Below are 21,321 nucleotides of genomic sequence, written 5' to 3'. Positions count from 1 at the left end.
CCAGGAGATCCAGCCCTGGGCTTGCCTGCACTCACCCCCACTTCGGCAGCCCAGGCTCGGCACCTTGCGGCCCTCGGGGAGTGGCCAAGACTTAGCAAGATCACCCCACTCTGTAAGGAAAATACCTTGGGCTGTTGCTGAGAGGCTGTTACAGCCGGGGGACCCACGAGGAACCCTCGAGCTAGCCCTGCCCGCTCAGCCAGATGACTGCAAGCAAGTGTTAAAGTTGTCAGCGTTCTGCGTTGGAGTAAACCATTGGCTGATCCTCTCTTTCACAGACCAGGTGCAATCACATTAGACTCACCCTTGTCCCCCGCCAGCCCCTCTGCGTGGGAGCCACTCGGCAGGAGATAATGATCATATTTTTACCCAGCCTCCCCCTGGTTTGAGCAGGGGGCAGAGATCGCGCACTGGGGATACTCATAAGATTTGCCCACCACCGGCGCACGTGCCTCTGGAATGATCAGGTTTGGGAAAGTGGCACTGGGCCAGATTCTGCAGCTGCAACCCCACCGAAGTCCGTTACTCCCAGTTCTACGGCGGCATCTTGCTCTTCCTGGCAGGCTCAGATCTGAGTCACGCCAGGGGTAAACTCTCCTCGGCATTGCCCGAGAGCTGCTTTCTGCCAGCTAAGTTGGCACAAAGGGGCCATCGGGGGGCCCCTGGCACATGGGGGCCCTATGCCAGTGCAGAGCCATCTCCGCCAGCTGCACTGCCACCACCAGAGCCCCTGCCACAGGGGGGCGTGCTGGGGTGGGGGCATGGCTGGGGCAGATCTGTTCTATGTTCCTGCAAAGCTCTATTGGGGGTCATAGCAACAGGGGTGCATCTTAGGGTTTGGAGAGGGGGCACATTGGCTCCTGCAGTTGTTTAAAAGGAGCCCCAAATAGCCAGCCTCGGTCCAGCCACACCACCTCTCATTGACCTTAGCAGAGCCCCTGCAGATTTCCATCGCCTACAACCACGACCCAGAGCTGGGCTGCGGGTGCGCCATTGTCCCTCACTTCTCTAGCAGTTTCTTTTTGAAAAATGGGGTGGGGGTGGGGGAAACTGCTCCCCAGCTGTTCATACGTCCCCTCTGCTATTGTCTCCAGCCGGCTGAAGGTCGTCGTCACACAAGATCTCAGCCGGCGTGTAATCTTGGTAAAAGTATTGACTAGCTGAGCACCTGACCTTTCCAGGGAGCTATTTTGGGCATTCTGATTTTACATCTTTCCTTCTTTTAATTAGAACCTCGTCAGACAGACCTTGGGAGAGAAAAAAAAATAGTTTTCACTTTAAAGAAAAACTCCCTTTAGGTGGCATCGGTGGAATGAGCAAAACCGTCTAAAACAGGAGCAAAACTCACTCCCGGGGTGGTTCTAGCCCACTCACGGGTTGGTTCTTTCTACTCAAAGTTCTGGGAGTTTTCCTTGAAAGACCCGAGGGCTTTATTCATTGCCGATAGCATCTTCAGCTGATGCAGCACCATCTCCCAATGAGGCAGCATCTTCCACCCCCACAGGTGCCAACAGGCTGTACCAACATGATCTTTTTGCACACAATTACCTCAAGAGGAATGTCTCCCTCATTAGGGAAGGGCACCCTCTTCTGTGGGGCGAAAGGAAACAGTTGTCACAACCAGGACATGGGCAGTCTGACCCAGCAGGCAGGTCCAGGAGTCAGAGCAGGAATAGGGCTTAGGGGTTGGTTCAGGAGCTGGAGCCGGGGGCAAAGCCAGAGTCAGAGATCAAGAGTCTGGAATCAGGAGTCAAGCCAGGGGTCAGAGCTGGAGTCAGGGGTGAAGCCTGGGAAACAGAGCCCGAGTCCAGAGCAGGGTTTGTTGCAACAACAGCTTCCTAAAGCTTCTTCCATGCTTAAATAGTGGGCTGGACCAATCAGAGGTCCCAGGGGGTGTGCTGCCAATCAGATGTTTGTGGGCAGCACTTCCTGTGGTGCTTAGTCCCCAGGATTTGGATCACCACTCTGCCAGATGGTGGCACGGAAGCACCCTCCCCTGCACAGCTGGGTTCTGGGCCTCTGGATTCTTACACCAACTGTTTAACAATGCATTTGACCCTGTCAGCGCTGAGATAGTGCTGTCTTCTCCAAGAGAGGTGGCGGGGGGCCAGGGTTATAAGCTAAAACGGTTTGAGTCCTTCCTGGAGGGGGACACCCAGAGAATCGGGTTTGGATGCTGCACCTCCACCACTAGTTCCCTCTCCTGTAGAGCTCCACAAGGACCAGTTCTCTCTCCAGTCCTATTCTAAACATCGCCACTGGGTGAACTGGTCAGACAACATGGACCACTGTGCCAGCAATATGCAGAAGACGCATAGCCCTACCTAGCCTTCTCCGCATGCTACCACCAAGATGGCCCAGTGCTTGGAGGAGATCAGCCAGATGTTCTTTATCCGTGAGCTGAAGCTGAATGCAAGCAAGACAGAGGTGATGCTGGTGGAAGTATTTTGAAAGGTTCGGACCATGGCACATTCTCCTTTGGTTGAAGGCTCATGCCCAATGGGTCAACTCACTCTAGGAATGCTCTTGGATTCCTTGCTGAGCTTTCACATAGCACTTTCCAGGCCCTTCCAACCATCTACGGTCCGTGAGGAGACTCCATCCCAAGTTATTCAGGCCTACATCACCTTTCGGCTGGACCACAACAATGCAATAGACCTGGGGATGAAGCCTTCTGCGCTCAGGGAACTCCAGCAAGTTCCAAACATGACAGTGGGTCTCCTCAGCACCACAGTACCACTCTCTCTGATGGCTTCCCACAGAATAGCAAATCCAGTTCAAGGTCTCGGGCCTTATCTTCAAAGTGCTCCGTGGCTGAGGCCCAGCGTATCTCAGAGTCTACAGCTCTGGGGTGAAGACTGTGGTTGATGACTTCCCCTGACACAGTGGAGCTCTGTACACAAGGATAAAGCTCATGTTTGGGAGTGGGGACTAGTGGTTAGAGCAGGGGTCCTGGGAGCCAGGACTCCTGGGTTCCAACCCCTGCTCTAGGAGGGGAGTGGGGTCTAGTGCAGTGGCATAGCCAGGTTTTCAGTGTAGGGGGAGCAAACATAAAAAAGGCGCCCTCCCTTGGCTCCTCCTCTGGCCACGCCCCCCACCGGACACCAGCACCACCACCCCCCGCTCACCTTCCCTCCTGCGCCTCCGCCCGTCCCCGGCCTTTTCCCAGCGCTTGGCGCGCTCCATGCTGGGCTCGCCAGCCAGGCAGCCTTAAAGGCACAACGGCCCTTTCGCCTCCCCCCGCCCGCCGCATTAGCAAGGGGTGGGGGCGGGAAGTGCTTGGCCACCGAGCCCTGAGCAGAGGAGCCGGCCCCCTCGCTCCTCCGGCTGCGTCTGCCGCCTCCGCATGGCTCCTCTGGCCGTGCTGCTGGCAGAGCCGGCTGGCAGGTGCCGCTTCCACGCCTGCCGCCCTGAGGGGAAGCGGCTGCTTCCACTGAACCCCACTAGCTATGCTACTGGTCTAGTGGCTACAGCAGGAGAGGGGGACCAAGTGTGGAACTCCCCTTTTCACCAGAGCCAAGCTGGGGTCAGGAAATAGACAAGCACATTTTGTTACCAAATTAAAAACATCCTTTTATAATTAAAAAAAAAAGAAGCATCTGCCATATCAGAAGGTGCCTAGGTTTTGCTAGCCTACATCCCGGATTGTAGCTCCAGAGCACTCAGTTCTACCAACTCCCATGGTGCAGTAGAAAGGGGAAATAGTATTTACCCGGCAATGCAAATAGGAAGCAAGTCTCTTGGGAGGTGAAGGGCTGTCTTGCAGATCAGCGCCCACTGCTGGTCGCTCCATGGATCCAAAGCAACTGCCACCTGGGAGAAGCCAGGAAAACAGCTGTTGAGCAATTAAGAAAGCAATCCGTTGAAGGTTGTGGGGGATGTAGAGAGACCAGGCCCTGGATCTAATGCAGCAGTGTTGGGATGCAGCCAGCACAAGATGTTTGAAAAAAACTCTCAGAAGCACGTTTTCTTTTGTGCACCACTTCCTTCTACTGGATGGAATCAGAACTACACAACTGTGTGTCATAGGTCCTCTACTGCTAACAGCTAATGGAGACTCTCCATTAAGTCAAGGAGCTTTTGGAGAAGGAAGATTTGAGTTCTGTCCCTGCTGTTGAGCCATGCTGTGCAGCACAGCAATAGCTGTGACGCTCCTGAGTAGTCATGAATTTGTTACATTGCAATCAGAGGGCAGGGGCCTGCAGGTTTGGGGCAGTTTAGCTGGATAATAAAACTTATGGTCTGGATCAGGTCCTCAACTTAATACCACAGCATGTGAATAGTCCCTTTTGTTCCTGGATCTTAAAGTATCATTAACCCCCATTTTATAGATGGGGACACTGAGGCACAAACACGTGTGACTTGACAGCAGTCACATAGCACATCAGTGGCAGAGATGGGAAAAGAACTCAGGAATCCAGACTCTCTGCAGGGACACAAAATTCTGGTGTAACTACTGGCTCACAACCCTTCTCACTGCCCAGAATCAAACCCCTAAGTCCTCTCTCACTGTTAACTGCTCTTACCACTAGACCACACTCCCCACCCCAGTGCCAAGAGTAGAACCCACTTCCCCTGCACTAGCCCATGCTCCTTTCTGGAGCCCAGAAGAGGACCCAGGAGTCCTGACTCCCAGCCCTGTGCTAAACCCACAGCACCACAGCTGCTCCCATGCCACATTCAGGATGACCCCCTGCTCTTTGTGCAATTCCCCCCTCCTCTTTATAGGATCATAGAATATCAGGGTTGGAAGGGACCTCAGGAGGTATCTCGTCCAACCCCCTGCTCAAAGCAGGACCAAACCCCAACTAAATCACCTCAGCCAGGGCTTTGTCAAGCCTGATCTTAAAAACTTCTAAGGAAGGAGATTCCACCACCTCCATCGGGAACCCATCTCAGTGCTTCACCACCCTCCTAGTGAAAAAGTTTTTCCTAATATCCAACCTAAACCTCCCCCACTGCAACTTGAGACCATTACTCCTTGTTCTGTCATCTGCTACCACTGAGAACAGTCTAGATCCATTCTCTTTGCAACCCCCTTTCAGGTAGTTGAAAGCAGCTATCAAATCCCCCCTCGTTCTTCTCATTCTTATAAATGCAGGCCTGTCAGCTGTTCACCCAACAGTCCCTTGCAGACAGGCTGCTGGATCTCAGAGAACTCCATGTTTTCCCCGTGAAATGCTCAAGTCTTAACCTTTCCATGTCCCTGATTTTGCCTGAAGTACCTTTTGTCATTCTCCCCACTCTGACATTTTGAAGAGACACGTGGTGCAGAAAGCTATTTATAAAATGGGCTGGCTGAGCAGAGGGATCTGATTGGACCAGGAGGGCTGAGAGCCATGGAGGGACCCAGCTGTCAGCTCATGGGTCAGGGACTCTCTAACCAGATTTTCCTCATTTGATATGAAAACAACCCCCCCAGGTCCTGTCCCGCCCCCGAATCTCTGCTATAGGCACCAGTGCAGTGCTAATACTAACTGCTCCTCAAAGTGTTTAGGATCAACCAATTTTCACCCTTGTTACTCTTCATATAGTAACGAGGAGTTTTGTTCTGGGGTTAGATCAGGGACTGGGCATGAGGACTCCCAGGGTCTAATCCCAGCTCCAGAGGGGAGTGTTGTTTAGTGGTTAGTGCCAAGCAGTAGGAAGCAGGACTCTTGCAGCCTAATTCCACCCATAGAAGGGAGTGTGATTAAAGCAAATCTAGACTCCTGGGTTCTAGTTCCACCTGTGGACAGGAGTGTGGTTTAGTGGTTAAAGCAGCCCTGATTTTCACAGGTCTGTCCAGAGTGTGATGACATTGCATCAGGCTGTGACATCATCACGATGACACCAGCTGGGATCCGAGGAATGGCAGATCCTAGTGCAGGGGGCGAGCTGAGCTGCTCACCTCCCCGGTGCATAGATCGGGGTAGCCTGGGATAGGGCTTTCTCTCTCAGCTGACGAATCTACGGTCCTTATCTGACCCCCGTTACTGGCGTATCTGAACCCAGGGCTCAGCCAGTGTTCTAACCACTGGTCCATCCGTCCCCTCTACCCATACACGTAAGGGGCAGTGGGCTATACATACCGCTTGGTCTCTTCATTTAGAGATGTACAGATCCTTCGTAAGAGAATTGGGAAACCCAGGCAAGCCTCACCTGGGTTTGTTCTTTGCTACAGACCCCCAAACCTTGACCAGGTTTGCAGAGCTGAGCAAGCCTTTGATCTGAGCCAAACCTTTCCATCCCAGCTGCCCTGTGTTAGCAGTCCAACCAGATCTCTCTTTTGCAATGGCCCTGTAGTGGGCTGGACCAAAAACCCGGCTCCACCCATATCCAAATACTCAGCAGAGAAGACACTGGGACTGGAAATCTGAATGCAAACCTTGCTCCTTGATTCCACACGTGTCATCCTGACACTCATTCAAACTCAATGACGTCTCGCTCTAAATGTGGGGGTCTGAAGCAACTCAGAGCAAGTTTCCAACCCCCAGCATGAAACTAAACCCAAAGCAAAGTTCATCCTGTGATCTGCTGGTTGGCCTCAGCTCTGGCAGCTCATAAGTTCCAATGTAAACCTGTCCCTTTGTCCTAGTGGTGTCAGACCAGTCCTAACTTCCCTGACAGCTAATAAAATATTTCCTCTCCCAACAAGTCACCCCCAGTAAATTATGAGCCCTGACATGCAGTTACATTTTAATCTATCTATATAAAAATCCCTTTATGGGGGATCTTTAATACTCAGACGTGCACATTAAATCTTTAAGCAAAACAGCTTGAGCTGAACAGGCTTTTCAGAATCCCGTCCCAGCAGAGGGTTCTGAGCCTGAAGTCGGTCAAAGATGGGCAGAGTCAGCACAAACTGTCCCGTGTCGATCAGTTTGCCAACAGGGCGGCCAATGGCTGTAATCTCGGTTTAGCATTAGCTGCTTTAGCTCCTTACGGACAGACGCAGAGCAAAGTGCCTGGCTTTGGGGCTGGGTGGATGTGGGCCAAGGAGATATCGGCGCCATTTACTCCAGTGCAGAGTGAGCATCCAGCCCAACCAGAATGCCAGTGTCATGCACGCACCTTGAATGGTGTGTGACAAAGGTCCTCCTCTACCTTGGTGGGTCCTGCGCTTATTGGTGGATTTGCTCATCTCAGATTCACCCTGTGGGTCAGGAAACAGAGACCTTCCCCTCTGGTAGAAGCCACAGTCCAGGTCAATTCCTCCTGTGTTTGATCAGGAGTTGGGAGGTTTGGGGGGAACCCGGGCCCAGCCTCTACTCCGGGTTCCAGCCCAGGGCCCTGTAGACTGCAGCTGTCTAGAGTGCCTCCTGGGACAGCTGCACGACAGCTACAACTCCCTGGGTTACTTCCCCATGGCCTCCTCCCAATACCTTCTTTGTCCTCACCACCAGACCTTCCTCCTGATGTCTGATAACGCTTGTACTTCTCAGTCCTCCAGCAGTGCCTACTCACTCGCAGCTTCTTGCACGCCTCTTGCTCCCAGTTCCTCACACACACTTCCTCTCCTCTGGCTCCCTTTGGCCTAACTGGAGTGAGCCCTTTTATAGCATCAGAGGGGCCTTAATTAGAGTCAGGTGCTTAACAGCCTCACCTGACTCTTAGCAGGTTAATTGGAGTCAGGTGTTCTCATTAGCCTGGAGCAGCCCCTGCTCTGGCCACTCAGGGAACAGAAAACTGCTTATCCAGTGGCCAGTATATCTGCCTTCGACTACTCTGCTGTTCCCAACTGGCCTGGGTCTATCACAGGTGTAAGAAACACAAGTGCGACGATGGATTGGGTCCTCGCTGGCTGGGCTGGCTTCCTACCCATTTTACACTGGTGCAACTACAGTCATCCTCCGTCACGCCACACTTGCTTTTCTTACCCTCTTCTCCCCTGCCCTGGCCCTGCACTCTCTTCCCTTTTCAGCCCAGGGAACTGATCCCCTCTGAACTAAACCCACCCACACTAGAAAGATCATGGCACTAACACACCATCTGCTGCCCAGGGCTGGCTTTAGGCACCGTGGGGCCCGATTCGAAGGAGCTGCGGCCGAAGTCCCGCTGCTGTCTTCGGCAGCGGCTCAATCGCTGCCGCGGAGGAAGGTCCCTCTGCCGAAATGCCGCCGAAGACAGTGGCAACGATTGAGCTGCCGCCGCTGACAGTGCCAGGACTTCAGTGGCAGCTCAATCGGCTGCTGGTGCCTTTGGCGGCATTTCGGCAGAGGGAACTTCCTCCGTAGCAGCGGTTGAGCTGCCGCCGAAGACAGTGGCGGGACTTCGGTGGCAGCTCCTTCGGGACGTTGCGGGGCCCGATTCTGGGGAATCGGCTGAATCGCCCTAAAGCCGGCCCTGCTGCTGCCAGTGCACTGGTCGCTCAGCTGGCGTGTTCCATCCCGACCCCATGCTGGCTGCTCTAGTTAGGTTGTAACTGGGGGCAGGGACTCTGTACTGCTCTGTCTGTACAGCACCTTCCACACTGGGCTTCCCATGCTCGTTTGGCCCTTTGGCACCACCCTAATACATGTGATTGATAATACACTGGCATCAATGGAGCTACTCCTGATTTACCCCAGTGGGAGCTGAGAATCAGGGCCTATTGGGGTGTATCCACAAGACACAAGCTGGGCAAAGTCCCTGCCCGACCCGTCTACCTTAGCCCTGGAAGGGGAGTCTCCCCACTCTGTTACTCCCCTGCTCAGACGTCTACCAAGACTCCAATGAATGATGGGGACATTTGTCACTGGGAACTTTACCATGACCCCACAAACTCATCACTATTAGAACCCTCAGCCCTTCCTTCCCCTCGTCCTTGAGAGCAGAGACAGGCCCAGCCATAGACGGAGATCTATTTCTTTTCCCTTCCTGCCATGGCATGGGAACTCCTTGCCAAGAAAAGCAGCAGGCTTTGGGAGCAGATGCCTCCTCTTTTCTCTTAGCTCTTTGCAGCATAAGCCACAGGAAGGCAGGAATCGGTACGTGTCGGGGGCAGAAATAGACTGCTGGTTGCCTGGTTTTTAAACTATAATCAGCAGCGCCCATGGTTCTAGAGTCCACGATGCTACACAGTTCCACAGAGGGCCCTGTGGTAGGGCAGATGCTCATTCGGTCATAGGGCAAATACATGGCTGGCTTATTATGTGACATTTACAGCAAGCCCTGAATCCTGCAACGTTTGAGCCAGAGACGGTTTTTATGCTTATGTAACTGCATCCTTTTCAAGTGGAAATGATAATTGGAAGTGGAGTCTAGTGGTTAAAGCAGGGGACTGGGATTCGGGACTCTTGGGCTCTTTTTCCTGACTCTGCCACTGAGTCACTGCATGACCTTGGGCAAGTCACTTAATTGTTGTTCTTTGTATTACGATAGCACTAGAGGCCCTAATCAGGGATCAGCACCCCATTGTTCCAGGCACTGTACACACCATTGAGAAGGTGGCCCTTGCCCCACTTGTCTGTGTAAAACAAGAGACAGCAGATAGACAAAAATAGATGAGAGTGCACAAGCACTCTCTGCCTCAGTTTCCCCATCTGTAGACAGAGTATTAACACTCTAAGGGTTAATTAACATTTTCAAAGTTCTTTAAGATTCTGAAATATAAGCTAGATGTTCCAAAGGCTATTTTTATAATTAGAAGTGCTAAGTAAGAATGGTACCTTCCTTTTGTTCATAAGAGCACCATATGGCTCTTCAAGTTAAGTCTCCCAGCTTTACAACTCATCAAAATTGTCAATTCTACATCCTAACTGCAGGATCTTCATCAGTGCCTGTGATGCAAGAGGCAAAAGGACCCTAAAGGTTTTCTGGAGCTTATGGAGGGACCATCTGTGGGGTCTCCACAAGTTAAGAAGGCAAAATCTATGTGGAATTTACCCGGATGATTAAAGCAGGACACTCACATGTGGTTTCTTGCAGAACTGCTTTGCTGATTATAACCAGTCTTTAAATGAATCCAACCAGGTTTGCTTTAAAGCTTCAGGGATGTTCTGTTCTGGAGACGCAGCCTAGGGGGAAAACAGACAAGCAAAGTTTTATACCACTTCACTTAGTGCTGAGTGTATTCCAAGCCGTCACCGCCGTAAACTGGAGTGTTCTTGGGGCTGCTCTAGATTTACAAAGGCCTCTTCGGAGCTGCCTATTGGCTGGGCCGCTGCCTAGCCCCTCCATAGGCACACCAAATGCTACAGCTACCATACTGCCAACCCCATGTGTCTAAAAATCACGTCTGGCCCCTAAAAACCACAAGATTAGCTTAAAAATCACGAGATCGTCAAAATAATATAATTAGGTTCTTTTTCTTTGCTTTCTGGGCCTTTGGGGCCATGTTTTCAAGCTTTTCTCTGCACCCACCCTACTTTTGGGGGGGAGGGGAGCAGAGATTCTCATTTAATCACATGGCTCTAGGAGTTGATCTTTATCACCAAATATCGCAAGACTAAAAGTAAAATCATGAGAGCTGGCAATGCGAACTCCTTCTTCCTCCTCCCAATCCCTATCCATACCCCCCACATCCCCTCCGCTGGGGTTTGGGGACAGTATATGGGTGCGTATCCAGCTTTTCCCTGATCCTTTGAAGTTTATTTATGGCTCCTATATGCCCCTGGAGCATCACAGGAGAGCCCGTCACAACTGGCCCCCATTTTTCAACCTCTGTGTGTGTAAATTAACATCTAGAAGATTAAGAAGTTACACGCAGTCTGTCCTGTGTCTGCTTATTTAGATCACGTGGGACGGCAGTGCTTTCCCCTTCCATTCCTTTCACAGGGAATAATGAGATAGAGCAGAGCCAAATTAGACAAAATCCTTTACCTGGAGATAAGCTTGGCTTAGCCATCTCTGATTTAGGCTTAGTTTTCACTCCGCCTACCATCTGTGCTTAGAGAAAACAGACACGCAGCATTTAAAAAGGCAGCCTTATTTCATTAAAACACTAATTTGTAGCTCGCCTGCTTGCTGAGAAAAGCTTGAAATCGTGACCCGTGCACTGAAAAAATATAAATCAGAAAGAAAAAGAAAAGCGGCCTCCCCACACTTCATTTTTTCAATCTCACAATTATTGGGTGCCTGGGGTCGTTCACACTGGAAAAGCCTGCGTCAGCCCCAAATTTGGGTTTTGTAATCCAAGCCAATCTCGGCGCCAATCAAAAAGTTTCCATGGTTAGAATGATTTGTTTTCAAGTTCTGATGGAAATTGATATTTGAATAAATAAATAAATCTTGGTACTGGTGGCCTGATGAATCCAAAAATCATGACTGCTCCTAAAAAACAAACAACAACAAAAATGAGATTGTCTTAAAAATCATGAGATTTTAAAGAAACAAACGAGTTGTGGGTTCTGTTTTTTTGCCTCCTGGTTTCTGAGAGCATTTGGGTCACGTTTTTTACTTTTTCTCTGCAACCTCGTGGGTGAAAAATATACTTTTTCCTCTTTAAGCAGAAGGAGAGATTCTTGGGCATTCCCATGACTCCAAGAGCTGGGGTTTTAAAAACACAACAAGACCCACACTAAATATCATGAGAGTTGGCCCTGGCGATATCCCCACAATGGTTTGCAGCCCAAACATTGCAGCCTGGGGCTAGCGCATGAGAACCAGAGGGCGTAACTGGCCAGAGACGGCGCATAGACAGGCAGGCTAATTTCATGGTCCAAGTGCCATTTTCAGTCCCGTGATCACTGGGGTGGGTGGCGTCCCGCACGCTGGGTTGGGGGGTTCTGCCCTCCATCTGGGCATGATTTTGGGGAGGGGGGGTTGCCCCCAGTTCTGAGGTGAGGCCGGAGTAAATTCCTCCCCTGCTGCTGGGGAAGGGGAGGCCCCGGCCTGCGGCCCCACCCCAGGGCTGGAGGGAGGCTCAGGATTCAGAACAAGGCTGGGCCTGCTGGAGCCGTCCCCATAGCAACCCCAGCAGCTTGCCTGAGCAAACAAAATGGCTGATGTGGCCTCCGGCTTGGAGGGGCTGGATCTGGGGGCCCTGAGCCCAGAGCAGCAGGCACAGCTCATGGAGTTCAAGGTGTGTGTGGGGGGGAGCTGGGGCACCCCCTTAAAGTGAGGGGGGGGCTGGGTCCAAGAGAACCCCCCCCAAATAATGGGGCAATCCCACCTTAACACAGGAGGGGGTGGAGAAAGGTTCCCCTCTCCCAAAAGGAGGGCTGCTCCCCCCCCAAAAAAACTTTTCAGTCTGGGAGGCATTTCTCCTCTTCTTCCCTCCCAAAGTAGGGTGCAGGCCTGAGGCAGCTCCAGGACCCCTTAATTGGGGATGTTAAGGGTTAGTTCTACAACCCTATGTCGTGCCCCCAGTAAGGGGGGCGGGGGGGGCGGTGCTGCTGGTCCCGGTCACTCCCGGGGGAAGACTGGATTTCTTACCCGATCATTTTGTTTAAGCTGTTTTATGGGCTGTCTTGACCGTATAAGGGCTATTGGCAAGACATCGGTGGCATGAGCGAGGCATGGGGATGGGGGCACAGAGTTTGATCGAGTCCTGGTTTCACTCCCAGAATTGTCACCCGAAAGTGTTAATTTTCATCCTGTTCTAAATAAGAACAGCCAGACTGGGTCAGACCTGTTGTGCATGGCCAGTGCAAGCGAACAGGGTAATTATCATAGAATTCAAGATCAGAAGGGACCATTATGATCATCTAGTCTGACCTCCTGCAAGATGCAGGCCGATCCACCCACTCCTGAACTAATTCTCTCCCTTGACTCTGCTGTTGAATGCTCCATCCCTTGATGTCCAGTCCCAGAATCTATTATTTCCTAAGAAACTTTTTTTTTAAGCCAAAAATGCAGATTCAGCAACACTGAAATGTGTTATGAATTCGTGTCAGGTTTGCGGAATTGTTTTAGTCGAAAAACCTTGGGGAAAAAAGTCCAAAAATAATCAAAATGGTTTGATTTTTTTTTTTTAGTTCAAAACAACTTTTTGTTCCAAAGTTTCCTTTAATGCTATTAACAATCAAGAGTGTTTAAAAATGCTCAGAATCAAATCAAAATGTTTCATTTAGACTTGAAAGAAACGTTTCATTGGACTCAAAATATTTTTCTTTGATATGCCAAAAAAAAGTTTTGAAAAAAAGCTCATTTTCAGTTTGACCCAAAATAAATGTTTTCTGATTTTGTTGCCAGCCAAGTGAAAAAACCCATTATCTGCACAGCTCTAGTTATGTTGAGCTGGAATGGTCTCAAGGATAGATCACAGATTCCTGGATTTAAAGCTATGAGCCGGAGGGCTGGCAATCCAATTTACTGATAAACAACCAGAAAACCCTGTTGAAGTGCTTTTGACCCTACCCAGCCAGCGCACATTTCGCCTTTGCACATAAACTGTAGCTGCTCCGTTTTGCCATCTGCGGAGTCAACGTATTTAGGATTTCAAAAGATGTTTGATCAGTCGTTAGTGCGTTTCAGTCATTCCTCCAATTTAGGGAGAATATTCTCATCAAGGTGATAATTACTCATTCAGCTTCCCCAGGGCCTGATTTAGATTAAACCTTAGATCTAGGGATGTCAGTGAATAAAATCTAATACGTTTATTAGCGCATAGACTGCAAAGTCGGGAAAGCTGGGTTTTATCCCCCACCTTTCTGGGCCTCTCTGTCACTCTCAGAATTTGTCTGTCAGGATTCCTGGGTTCTATTCTTGGCTCTACCACTGGAGCCTAGTGGAAGAGGTGACCTTTCTGTGCTCAGTTTCTCCATCAATGTAATGGGCATACATAATATTGATTTACAGGCTCATCCCTTACAGGGGGAATTGTGAGGATTACCTAGCATCTGCATAGCACTTTGGAGATGCAGAGGACTACGCAAATGCTATGTATCACTGGTGCTTCAGCAAAGCACCGTTGGACTAACGAAACCGGGTTACTGCCAGTTCAGAGCTGCATCCCTTAAACATACCTTTGCTGTTGTGTTTCTGCTCAAGCTCTTCAGGGCAGGGACTGTTTCTAGTATGTACAACACCTAGCACAACAGGACACCGATCTCAGCTAGGGACTCTAAGCACAAAAACAAGAAGCAGATATTAACTACTGTAGAAAATAATTGTTATGAAGCACAGCGAGTGCTCTGAAAAGCTTTTCAGAGCACTTGCTGTGCTTCATCGGCAGAATTAACTTTTATCTTAGACCTCTAGAGAAAACCTTTTCATGCAAAACTTCCACAAAAAACCAGTGATCCTTGTTGTCTGACAGATTGCCAAAGGGGACCCCACTGAGAAACCTGTCAGTTTGTTTAGTCCTTTCAGGGATGAGAGGTTTGTCGCAAGGATTATTTATGAAACAGGACCGTCTTAGAGTCCATTGCAAAATCCTTTCCTTACACACACACCCCGCCCCCCGTAAGCCCAAATGTAGCACACGCCGTTCGTTTTCTGGGAGGGCAGTAGGCCTGGTTCTTTGATCTACACTGACGCAAATCAGGTGTCACTCCGTTGAAGTCAATAGCATTACAGCGGTGTAATGCTGAGAGGAGAATCAGGCCCGGGTCTAGCGATTAGACCTGGATCAAGCAAGAATGGACTGTCAGCAAGAGCAGTGTAAATCTGAACTGTCACTTTGGATTTACTCCACTGTAATCAACTGCCCAATTCTCTATTCAGTCACACTTGTCTACTTCCACCGCAGAGCAGAGAGTACAGTCTTGTATCTGACTCTGGGTTCTATTCCTGGCTTTACCACTGGTGCCTAGTGGAAGAGGTGACCTTTCTGTGCCTCAGTTTCTCCATCAATGTAATGGGCATAAATATTGATTTACAGGATCATCCCTTACAGGGGGAATCTGGAGGATTACCTAGCATCTGCATAGCACTTTGGAGATGCAGAGGCCTACGTAATTGCTATGTATCACTACTGCTTCAGCGAGGCACCGTAGGACTAATGAAACGGGGTTCCTTCCAGTTCAGAGCTGCATTCCTTAAACATACCTTTGCTGTTGTGTTTCTGCTCCCAGATTAACACTCGCATTGCCAATGAGAAGTACCTGAGGTCTCACAAAGAAGTTGAGCTGCTGCTATCAGGATTTCTGAGGTAATTTCATCTTCCCAACAACACAGACACTTGGGGGGAAGTGATAGCTCAGTGGTTTGAGCTTTGGCCTGCTTAAACCCAGGGTTGTGAGTTCAATCCTTGAGGGGGCCCATTTAGGGATCTGGGGTAAAAATCTGTCTGGGAATTGGTCCTGCTTTGAGCAGAGGGTTGGACTAAATACCTCCTGAGGTCCCTTCCAACCCTGATATTCTATGAAAAGAAAGGAAATGCCAAAAAATAACCCCTATAATCAGAGGATGGTAAAGTTTCAACTCAATCTGACCAGAGCCATAAAAAGAAACACAGACACTTGGTACTAATTGGAGTCTTGAAAATTTACCTCCAACACCAGACATGCTGCTGTTGGCTCAGTTGCCTCACCATGCCTCAGTTTCCCCTCCTCAGGAGCTGGTCTTCCCCAGTCTGATTTAGTCCTCTGGCCAAGTCAAAAGTCTTCCCCTTCCAGGACAAACAGAAAGCAGCCCTCTCACAGGCGCTTGGTTCCTTTTGCCCTCCCTGGGCTCAGGGCCTCTGCTTGGGTCACAGAGGTTTTCACAGTCCCTTTGCCCTGGATGAATCTTTCCCCTCTCAGTGCTGTAGCTCCCTCTCACTCAGAGGAGAAACATAGTCCATATGGTCACCCTCTGCCATCCCTGGGCTTAGACCCAGCCTACCCCTGGAGGACTCCCCCCTCACAGCTGTGGCTCTCTTCAGAGCTCTCTCCCTTTCTATGCTGTTTCCACCTTCCCAGCATGCCTCGCTCACTCTCAGTCACATGCTCCCTGGACTACAAGTCCCATGGTCTGGGAGGGAGTGAAGCACAGGTGTAAACTGGGCCTGAGCTCCCTTTAAAAGACCAGACCCTGACGTGACCAATTAGCCAGAGATGAGATGATTCAGTGAATATCTCCCCCCACTTCCCAGCATGGAACAGCTTGCAGTTAGCAAGTGCACTGTAACCCCCCAGGCATCTGTTCTGACCCCCATTCCATGCAGCTGACCCAGCAGGATTTTATCAGGGAGAATCAGAGCTACTTGTGGAAGCTGTCAACAGCTTTAAACTCATCCATTCCCAGCAGGAATTTGCAATTGCTAGCGCAGGCCCCCTTCTCCCATACTGGATGGATTTTCGGGGTTTCTACTGGCATGCAAGAGGTGCAGTCCACTGTGGGAAGGGGAGAGGCTCCTTTTTCCCCCCACTCCAATCATGGGCCAGATCCTTAGCTGGTTTAAGCTGGCATAGCTCCACTGACCTCACTGCAGCTATGTTGATTTACCCTGATGTATTATGGATAGTGTGTGCCTGGTTGTCTTCACATGTACCCTACTGTAAATCAGGAGTAACTCCATCAAAGCCAACAGAAATACGCCAGCATGAGGCCAGAACTGGGCCTTTCCCTGCAGAGGTACCCAGCCGAATGGCAGGAGCGTAGGTGAATGCAGATCCCAGTCCATCACACCAATATCTAATTGCTTTCAATAGGATTTCAGGTTACACAATGCTTGGGACATTATCCCGGGATAGTATTTAACCATGATGAAATTTTTGCGGTTTTATTTCAGGTGAAATGTATGTTTTCTCCCCCATTTGTTACTAATTATCTTATCGATTCCCAATGCAGGGCTGTGTAATTCAGTGAGGAAGCTTTAATTGTGATAAATATTCCTTAGCTCTGTGCCAGTCTAAATTGTTGTGGGGTTTTATAAATATAAAATTCCCTAAAATTGAAGGCAAACATAAATTAAATGTTTCTCCTCAGTAACTAATTGGCTTATTGATTCCCAATATAAAAGTGTAATTTACCAATTTGTCTTCTGCATCTTCAGACAGGGCTAACATAATAAGCCACCACAAGAGCAAGCAGTAAAACTCGGTTTAAAGTCTATTTCTCCCCCTTTTTCCCCAGAGAAGTTATGCTGAGAAGACCAGAGAATATCCCTGAGTTTGCAGCAGGTAAAACAATTATTTTAATCCTGTTAGACATGAAAAGCAAGACCTGTTAGTATTATTATCATCTTCAGAAGTATTGAGGCAACAGTTTAGAGAGAGTGAGCCAGATTCTGTCTAGCTTACCCCAGTGTAAATCCAGAGCAACCTCATTGATGCAAGGGTTGAATTGGAAGGGGGGGGGAAGGAGGGTGGAGCTATTCCAAGCTCCACCCACAAAATAAGCTCCGCCTCTGTGAGTTTCCAAAGTGGGACACGGCTCACGATAGGTAGTGTGTGTATTCAAAATATGATCATTTTGCTGCTTGGCGCTCCTGGGGATCCCATAGACTCTGCTCCTGGCAGGGAAAATATAATGGGTGGCATCTCCCAAATGCCACCCATGTGAGGCATCAAAATGAGATGCCACTCAGAATAAGTTGGGCAAAGTAAGTCTGCACCCCTTTGTCTCCATGCTTATGTAAGAGGAGTGAAATTGTTAACGATGTTGACCATGAAATCAGCATGGCGGGGCACCTGACTTAACCCGTTGCGGAGCTGAATGACACAGTTCACACCGCTCCGAGCGACTGTCCCAGGCTCTCGCTAGGGAGGCCACCTGTCCAGGTTTGAACCAGACTTTTGGGGTGGCTTGTCCCGCATCCGGCACTGGGACCAAACCAGCCATGGTTCTGTCTGGTATTGGCCAGGGGACACCATTTTTAAGAGTGCACTGCTCCACCTGATCTGGCGTGAACTCAAATGCTGAGGGGGCAGGGACATGCCAGCAGGGGGCAGGCCAATACTATTTCCAGAAGTACTGGAATGCCCAGTATTCTGGGACCATGTGCTTTGCCACCCTACGTCCGCAGACTCAGGCAGACCCCGCTGCAGTGGTTCCGTTCCGTTCCCATCTCTGCCCCATAGCAGCTCAAGACGTAGGGTTTGGTTTGGTTTTTTTGACGAAAGGTGAGATTTTGGAGAACGAGACAGTCGCTTCAGAGCCCTGGCGTATGGGCGCACATTGGCTGCTTCTGAGCCCCGGACAGCAGTCAGTGGAGTTTCTCGGGATTGACACGCTGCAGGCACTGATAGCAGCACGAGGCGACTGATTATGGAATGAGCCGCTCCTGGGAGAGAGCAGGGGGATTACCCTGTGAAGGGCAGCAGTGAAGAGGAGAAGCCCAGGCAAAGGCGAGACACTGCAGAGCATGTGGAAAAGCTCCTGCAGAGAAGACCTTGAGACCGAGGGAGGTGGGATAGTGAGGAGCTGCAGTGAGCAGAAGGCTCCTGGGAGAGACTCTGACTGGGAGAAGGGCTGAGGAAGGACCTAGTGCTGGGGACTCCCGACCTACAGGGAGAGAAGGACTGAACTGGGGTTGGGGCCTGACGGGCCAGTATGTAAGGGCTCAATAAACGGGACCCCATGAGGGGAACATGTTTTCGTTACCTGTGGACTGTGAGTTATTAAGGGGCATTGAAGAGGGGAGAAGCTGGGAGCAGGGCACTGCAGAGTGACCTCTGGCCAGGAGGGGGCGCTCAGTCAGTGGCCACCCCACTACAGCCTTGTGATTTCTACTGCATGGGTTTCCAGTTGTCCTTCGCTGTGGAAGGTGCGGCCTGCGGCCATTGCAGATGTTTGGAATGAGCCCGTTCATGGCCCACTGGGGCCTCCAATGATTTACTGTTCTCCAAAAGATCTGGCTCTGTTGTGCTGGGACGGAGGTCTAGATGCCAGGGGCTGGCATATGCTGGCACCCCCGCTGAGGTTTCCCTCAAGCCGCTAAGGAAGAGTCTGGTTAGAAACTGGATCTTGGGCTGGTTAGAGGAAGGTTTAGACTCTAAGAGGAAGATTGGTGGCAAGGTGCACACCAGCCTCACTCCACAACCTTAACTCTGCCCCCCTGGAGCTGGCAAGAGCCCCTGGGGATGAACTGTCAGTATGACGCAGCCAGGGCTGCCCTATAATAAATGAGTAAGTAAACATGCCATTTACACTGGTACTTGCATGAAGGCACTGTGGGCTAGTGACTCACCAGCCCTGTGTTCTATTCCCATCTGCCGCTGGCCAGCTGGGTGACCTTGGGCAAGTCACTTCCTCTCCCTGGGCCTCAGTTTCCCCATCTTACAGATGGGGATAATGATACGGCCCTCCTTTGTAAAGCACTTTGAGATCTGCAGCTGAAAACTGCTGGAGAAGAGCGCGGGCTGATGCCGATGTATTTAATGTGGTGTGGTGTGTCGCACAGCTCTGTGTTCTGTCATTGCTCTGCATACACCACAACTGCCTTCGCTGTGTTACGGGGACAGATTCACTGATTGATTCCAATGGGCGTTAGGCACCTAAACTACCTTTGTGATTCTGGGCCCTTAAGTGTATTTCCTGGCTTTCGGAGGTTTGACTGTAGGTGCATTTGATGGTCTGGGAGTCTACACGGCATTGGAGGTCAACTTGAAATTGTGTTAATATTTTGGGCAGCAAATTTACCATATAGACCCATCTCTCGAGCACGGACATGTGTGGAGTGAGATGGAGATGTGCCTTATCGGTCTATCACCATCCATCCCCAGACATCTATCATCTGTCCAGCCACCTATCTATCACCGTTGCATGTAGGCGCCGAATGAAACAAAAGATGCCTTAGACCAATATTTCTTTTCACCTTTCTCTGTCATTTCAGAACATTTTACGGATCCGGAGCTTCCAATGAAGACACAGAAAAAACTAGCGGAAATAGCAAACCAGGTGAATTGAGAGAGATGTGACCCACTCTTTCCTTGCTGAAGCAGGATAGAAATTTAGGAGATTTTTTTTGATGATTCTTAGATTTATCCTCCAGATTCTCTGGAATGTGTTTATTTTTATTTTGAAGGCTTTGCAATATGGCTAATAATTCTCAGTTGTACAGTGTCCTCTGGAGGCAGAGAGAGAGATTGCAGCAATGTGTGTTGCTGGTGATGTTTCATGCTTTACAGCTGTATGTTCCGATGGCATCATTAAAATAGATCTGCTGGTCAACCCTGTTCTATTCATGGACAATTTCCTTTTCCTACTCTGGCTTCTCTCCTTGGCAAAGGAAATGTACAAAGACAGGAGGCAGATCTCATGGCAGGAGGGTTGCTGTTTATGGGGCAGATTTTTTCCCCCTAGTTGCAGTGGTCGTAGTGATGGGAATGAGGTACCAGCTAGCTTCTCACAAGGGTCTCCATCAGTCACTCTCGCACCTGCCCTTCGTCCTCCACCCTTTTTCTGTCTTTGCCAGTGTATGTGGACAAATACATTCCTTTGGACTTGATCCTGTGAGGTCTGAGGCTGTCTCTCAGGAGAGCAGCTGAGGACCAGAGGCAGTGTTGAGAGGGTAGGCCAGTGTTCAGCTGTCAGCCACAGTTTTAGAAACGTTTCTCCACTAGGAATAGTATTTGTAGCACGCAGCAAGTAGAGGCCCCAGCAGAGATCAGGGCAGATTGTGCTGGGCGCTGCACATTAGTGTTTGGACGAGGGTAGCACCCTGTGGTGTTCAGTGGTTACCCAGTGCATAAGGTGCTTCCAGGAGATCTGGTTTATTCTCGCCGGTTCCACCAGGCTAGGCAAAGAGCTTCACATTATTTATCTCATATTTTCCAGTCTTTCTGTCAGGGAAGCTCAGTCGTTCAAGGCACCGCCCCAATATAACAGCAGGTAGGAGCCCCAGCTCAGGAGCCCATTGTGCTCGGCGCTGCACAAACCCAGAACAAAGAGATACCCAGCCTGCAAAGAGCTCACGTTGACCAGTCAAGGCTGGGTGAAAGGATCATCATCTATCACCATTCTGCAGATGGTGGGACGGAGGCCCAGGGAGAGAAAGTTACAGGCACAAGGACACACAGGGTAGCAACCTGCCAGGAACTTGGAGGGGGAGCACAGGTTGCAGGAGGAGACTGTGTGGAGGAAGCACCAGGAAGTCAGTCTGTGTGCTCATGGCTGGAATGCTGGCTGCAGTTACAACATCTTTGTAAATAGTTCTAGCAATAAACAGCAAGTTTGGTCTTGCAAGCATGGAGACCCTTCATGCTATCACCTGGCCTGCAGTCCATGAAACACAAGGAGGGGGAGAGCTGGGAACTGAACCTAGATCAATTAATTTGCAAACATCTAGAAGATAAGGTGATAAGTAACAGTCAGCATGGATTTGTCAAGAACAAATCATGTCAAACAAACCTGATAGCTTTCTTTATAAAAAAATAATATGGAGATCTACCTATCTCATAGAACTGGAAGGGACCCTGAAAGGTCATTGAGTCCAGCCCCCTGCCTTCACTAGCAGGACCAAGTACTGATTTTGCCCCAGATCCCTAAGTGGCCCCCCTCAAAGACTGAAGTCACAACCCTGGGTTTCGCAGGCCAATGCTCAAACCACTG

General features: G+C 50.1%; 1 protein-coding gene and 1 long non-coding RNA gene across 5 annotated transcripts; one reads left to right on the top strand and one right to left on the bottom strand.

The window, feature by feature from the left end:
- Window positions 1–498: 498 nt before the first annotated feature.
- LOC120390015 lies at window positions 499–15,785 on the bottom strand. 4 transcript variants are annotated; one of them, XR_005591014.1, is made up of 6 exons: window positions 15,377–15,785; window positions 13,869–13,966; window positions 11,025–11,232; window positions 9,873–9,977; window positions 3,713–3,813; window positions 499–2,893 (listed from the first exon to the last, which is right to left on the bottom strand). It is a non-coding gene; the product is annotated as an uncharacterized LOC120390015 (long non-coding RNA). The 4 variants fall into 4 exon arrangements; XR_005591012.1 differs by having other exon boundaries at window positions 15,336–15,784; XR_005591013.1 differs by lacking the exon at window positions 11,025–11,232 and having other exon boundaries at window positions 15,377–15,777.
- RIIAD1 (regulatory subunit of type II PKA R-subunit domain containing 1) lies at window positions 11,710–19,941 on the top strand. Its single transcript, XM_039512218.1, has 4 exons — window positions 11,710–11,983; window positions 14,919–14,995; window positions 16,903–16,949; window positions 19,604–19,941. Exons 1-4 carry the CDS (start codon window positions 11,900–11,902, stop codon window positions 19,675–19,677), a joined length of 282 nt encoding a protein of 93 aa, XP_039368152.1. The 5' UTR covers window positions 11,710–11,899; the 3' UTR covers window positions 19,678–19,941.
- Window positions 19,942–21,321: the final 1,380 nt, after the last annotated feature.

Source organism: Mauremys reevesii, linkage group 24 (assembly GCF_016161935.1).
Source record: "Mauremys reevesii isolate NIE-2019 linkage group 24, ASM1616193v1, whole genome shotgun sequence".
NCBI classification, from domain to species: domain Eukaryota; kingdom Metazoa; phylum Chordata; order Testudines; family Geoemydidae; genus Mauremys; species Mauremys reevesii.
The sequence above is the reverse complement of the archived record's forward strand: the minus strand, read 5'-3'. Positions and strand labels throughout refer to the sequence as shown.

What these genes read in the sequence shown, in the direction of transcription:
- RIIAD1 (XM_039512218.1), top strand. Translation starts at nt 11,900, where the DNA reads ATGGCTGATGTGGCCTCCGGCTTGGAGGGGCTGGATCTGGGGGCCCTG. An exon ending in CACAGCTCATGGAGTTCAAG is followed by an intron (nt 11,984 to 14,918) that starts GTGTGTGTGGGG and finishes TTCTGCTCCCAG; the next exon opens with ATTAACACTCGCATTGCCAA. An exon ending in CTGCTATCAGGATTTCTGAG is followed by an intron (nt 14,996 to 16,902) that starts GTAATTTCATCT and finishes CTTTTTCCCCAG; the next exon opens with AGAAGTTATGCTGAGAAGAC.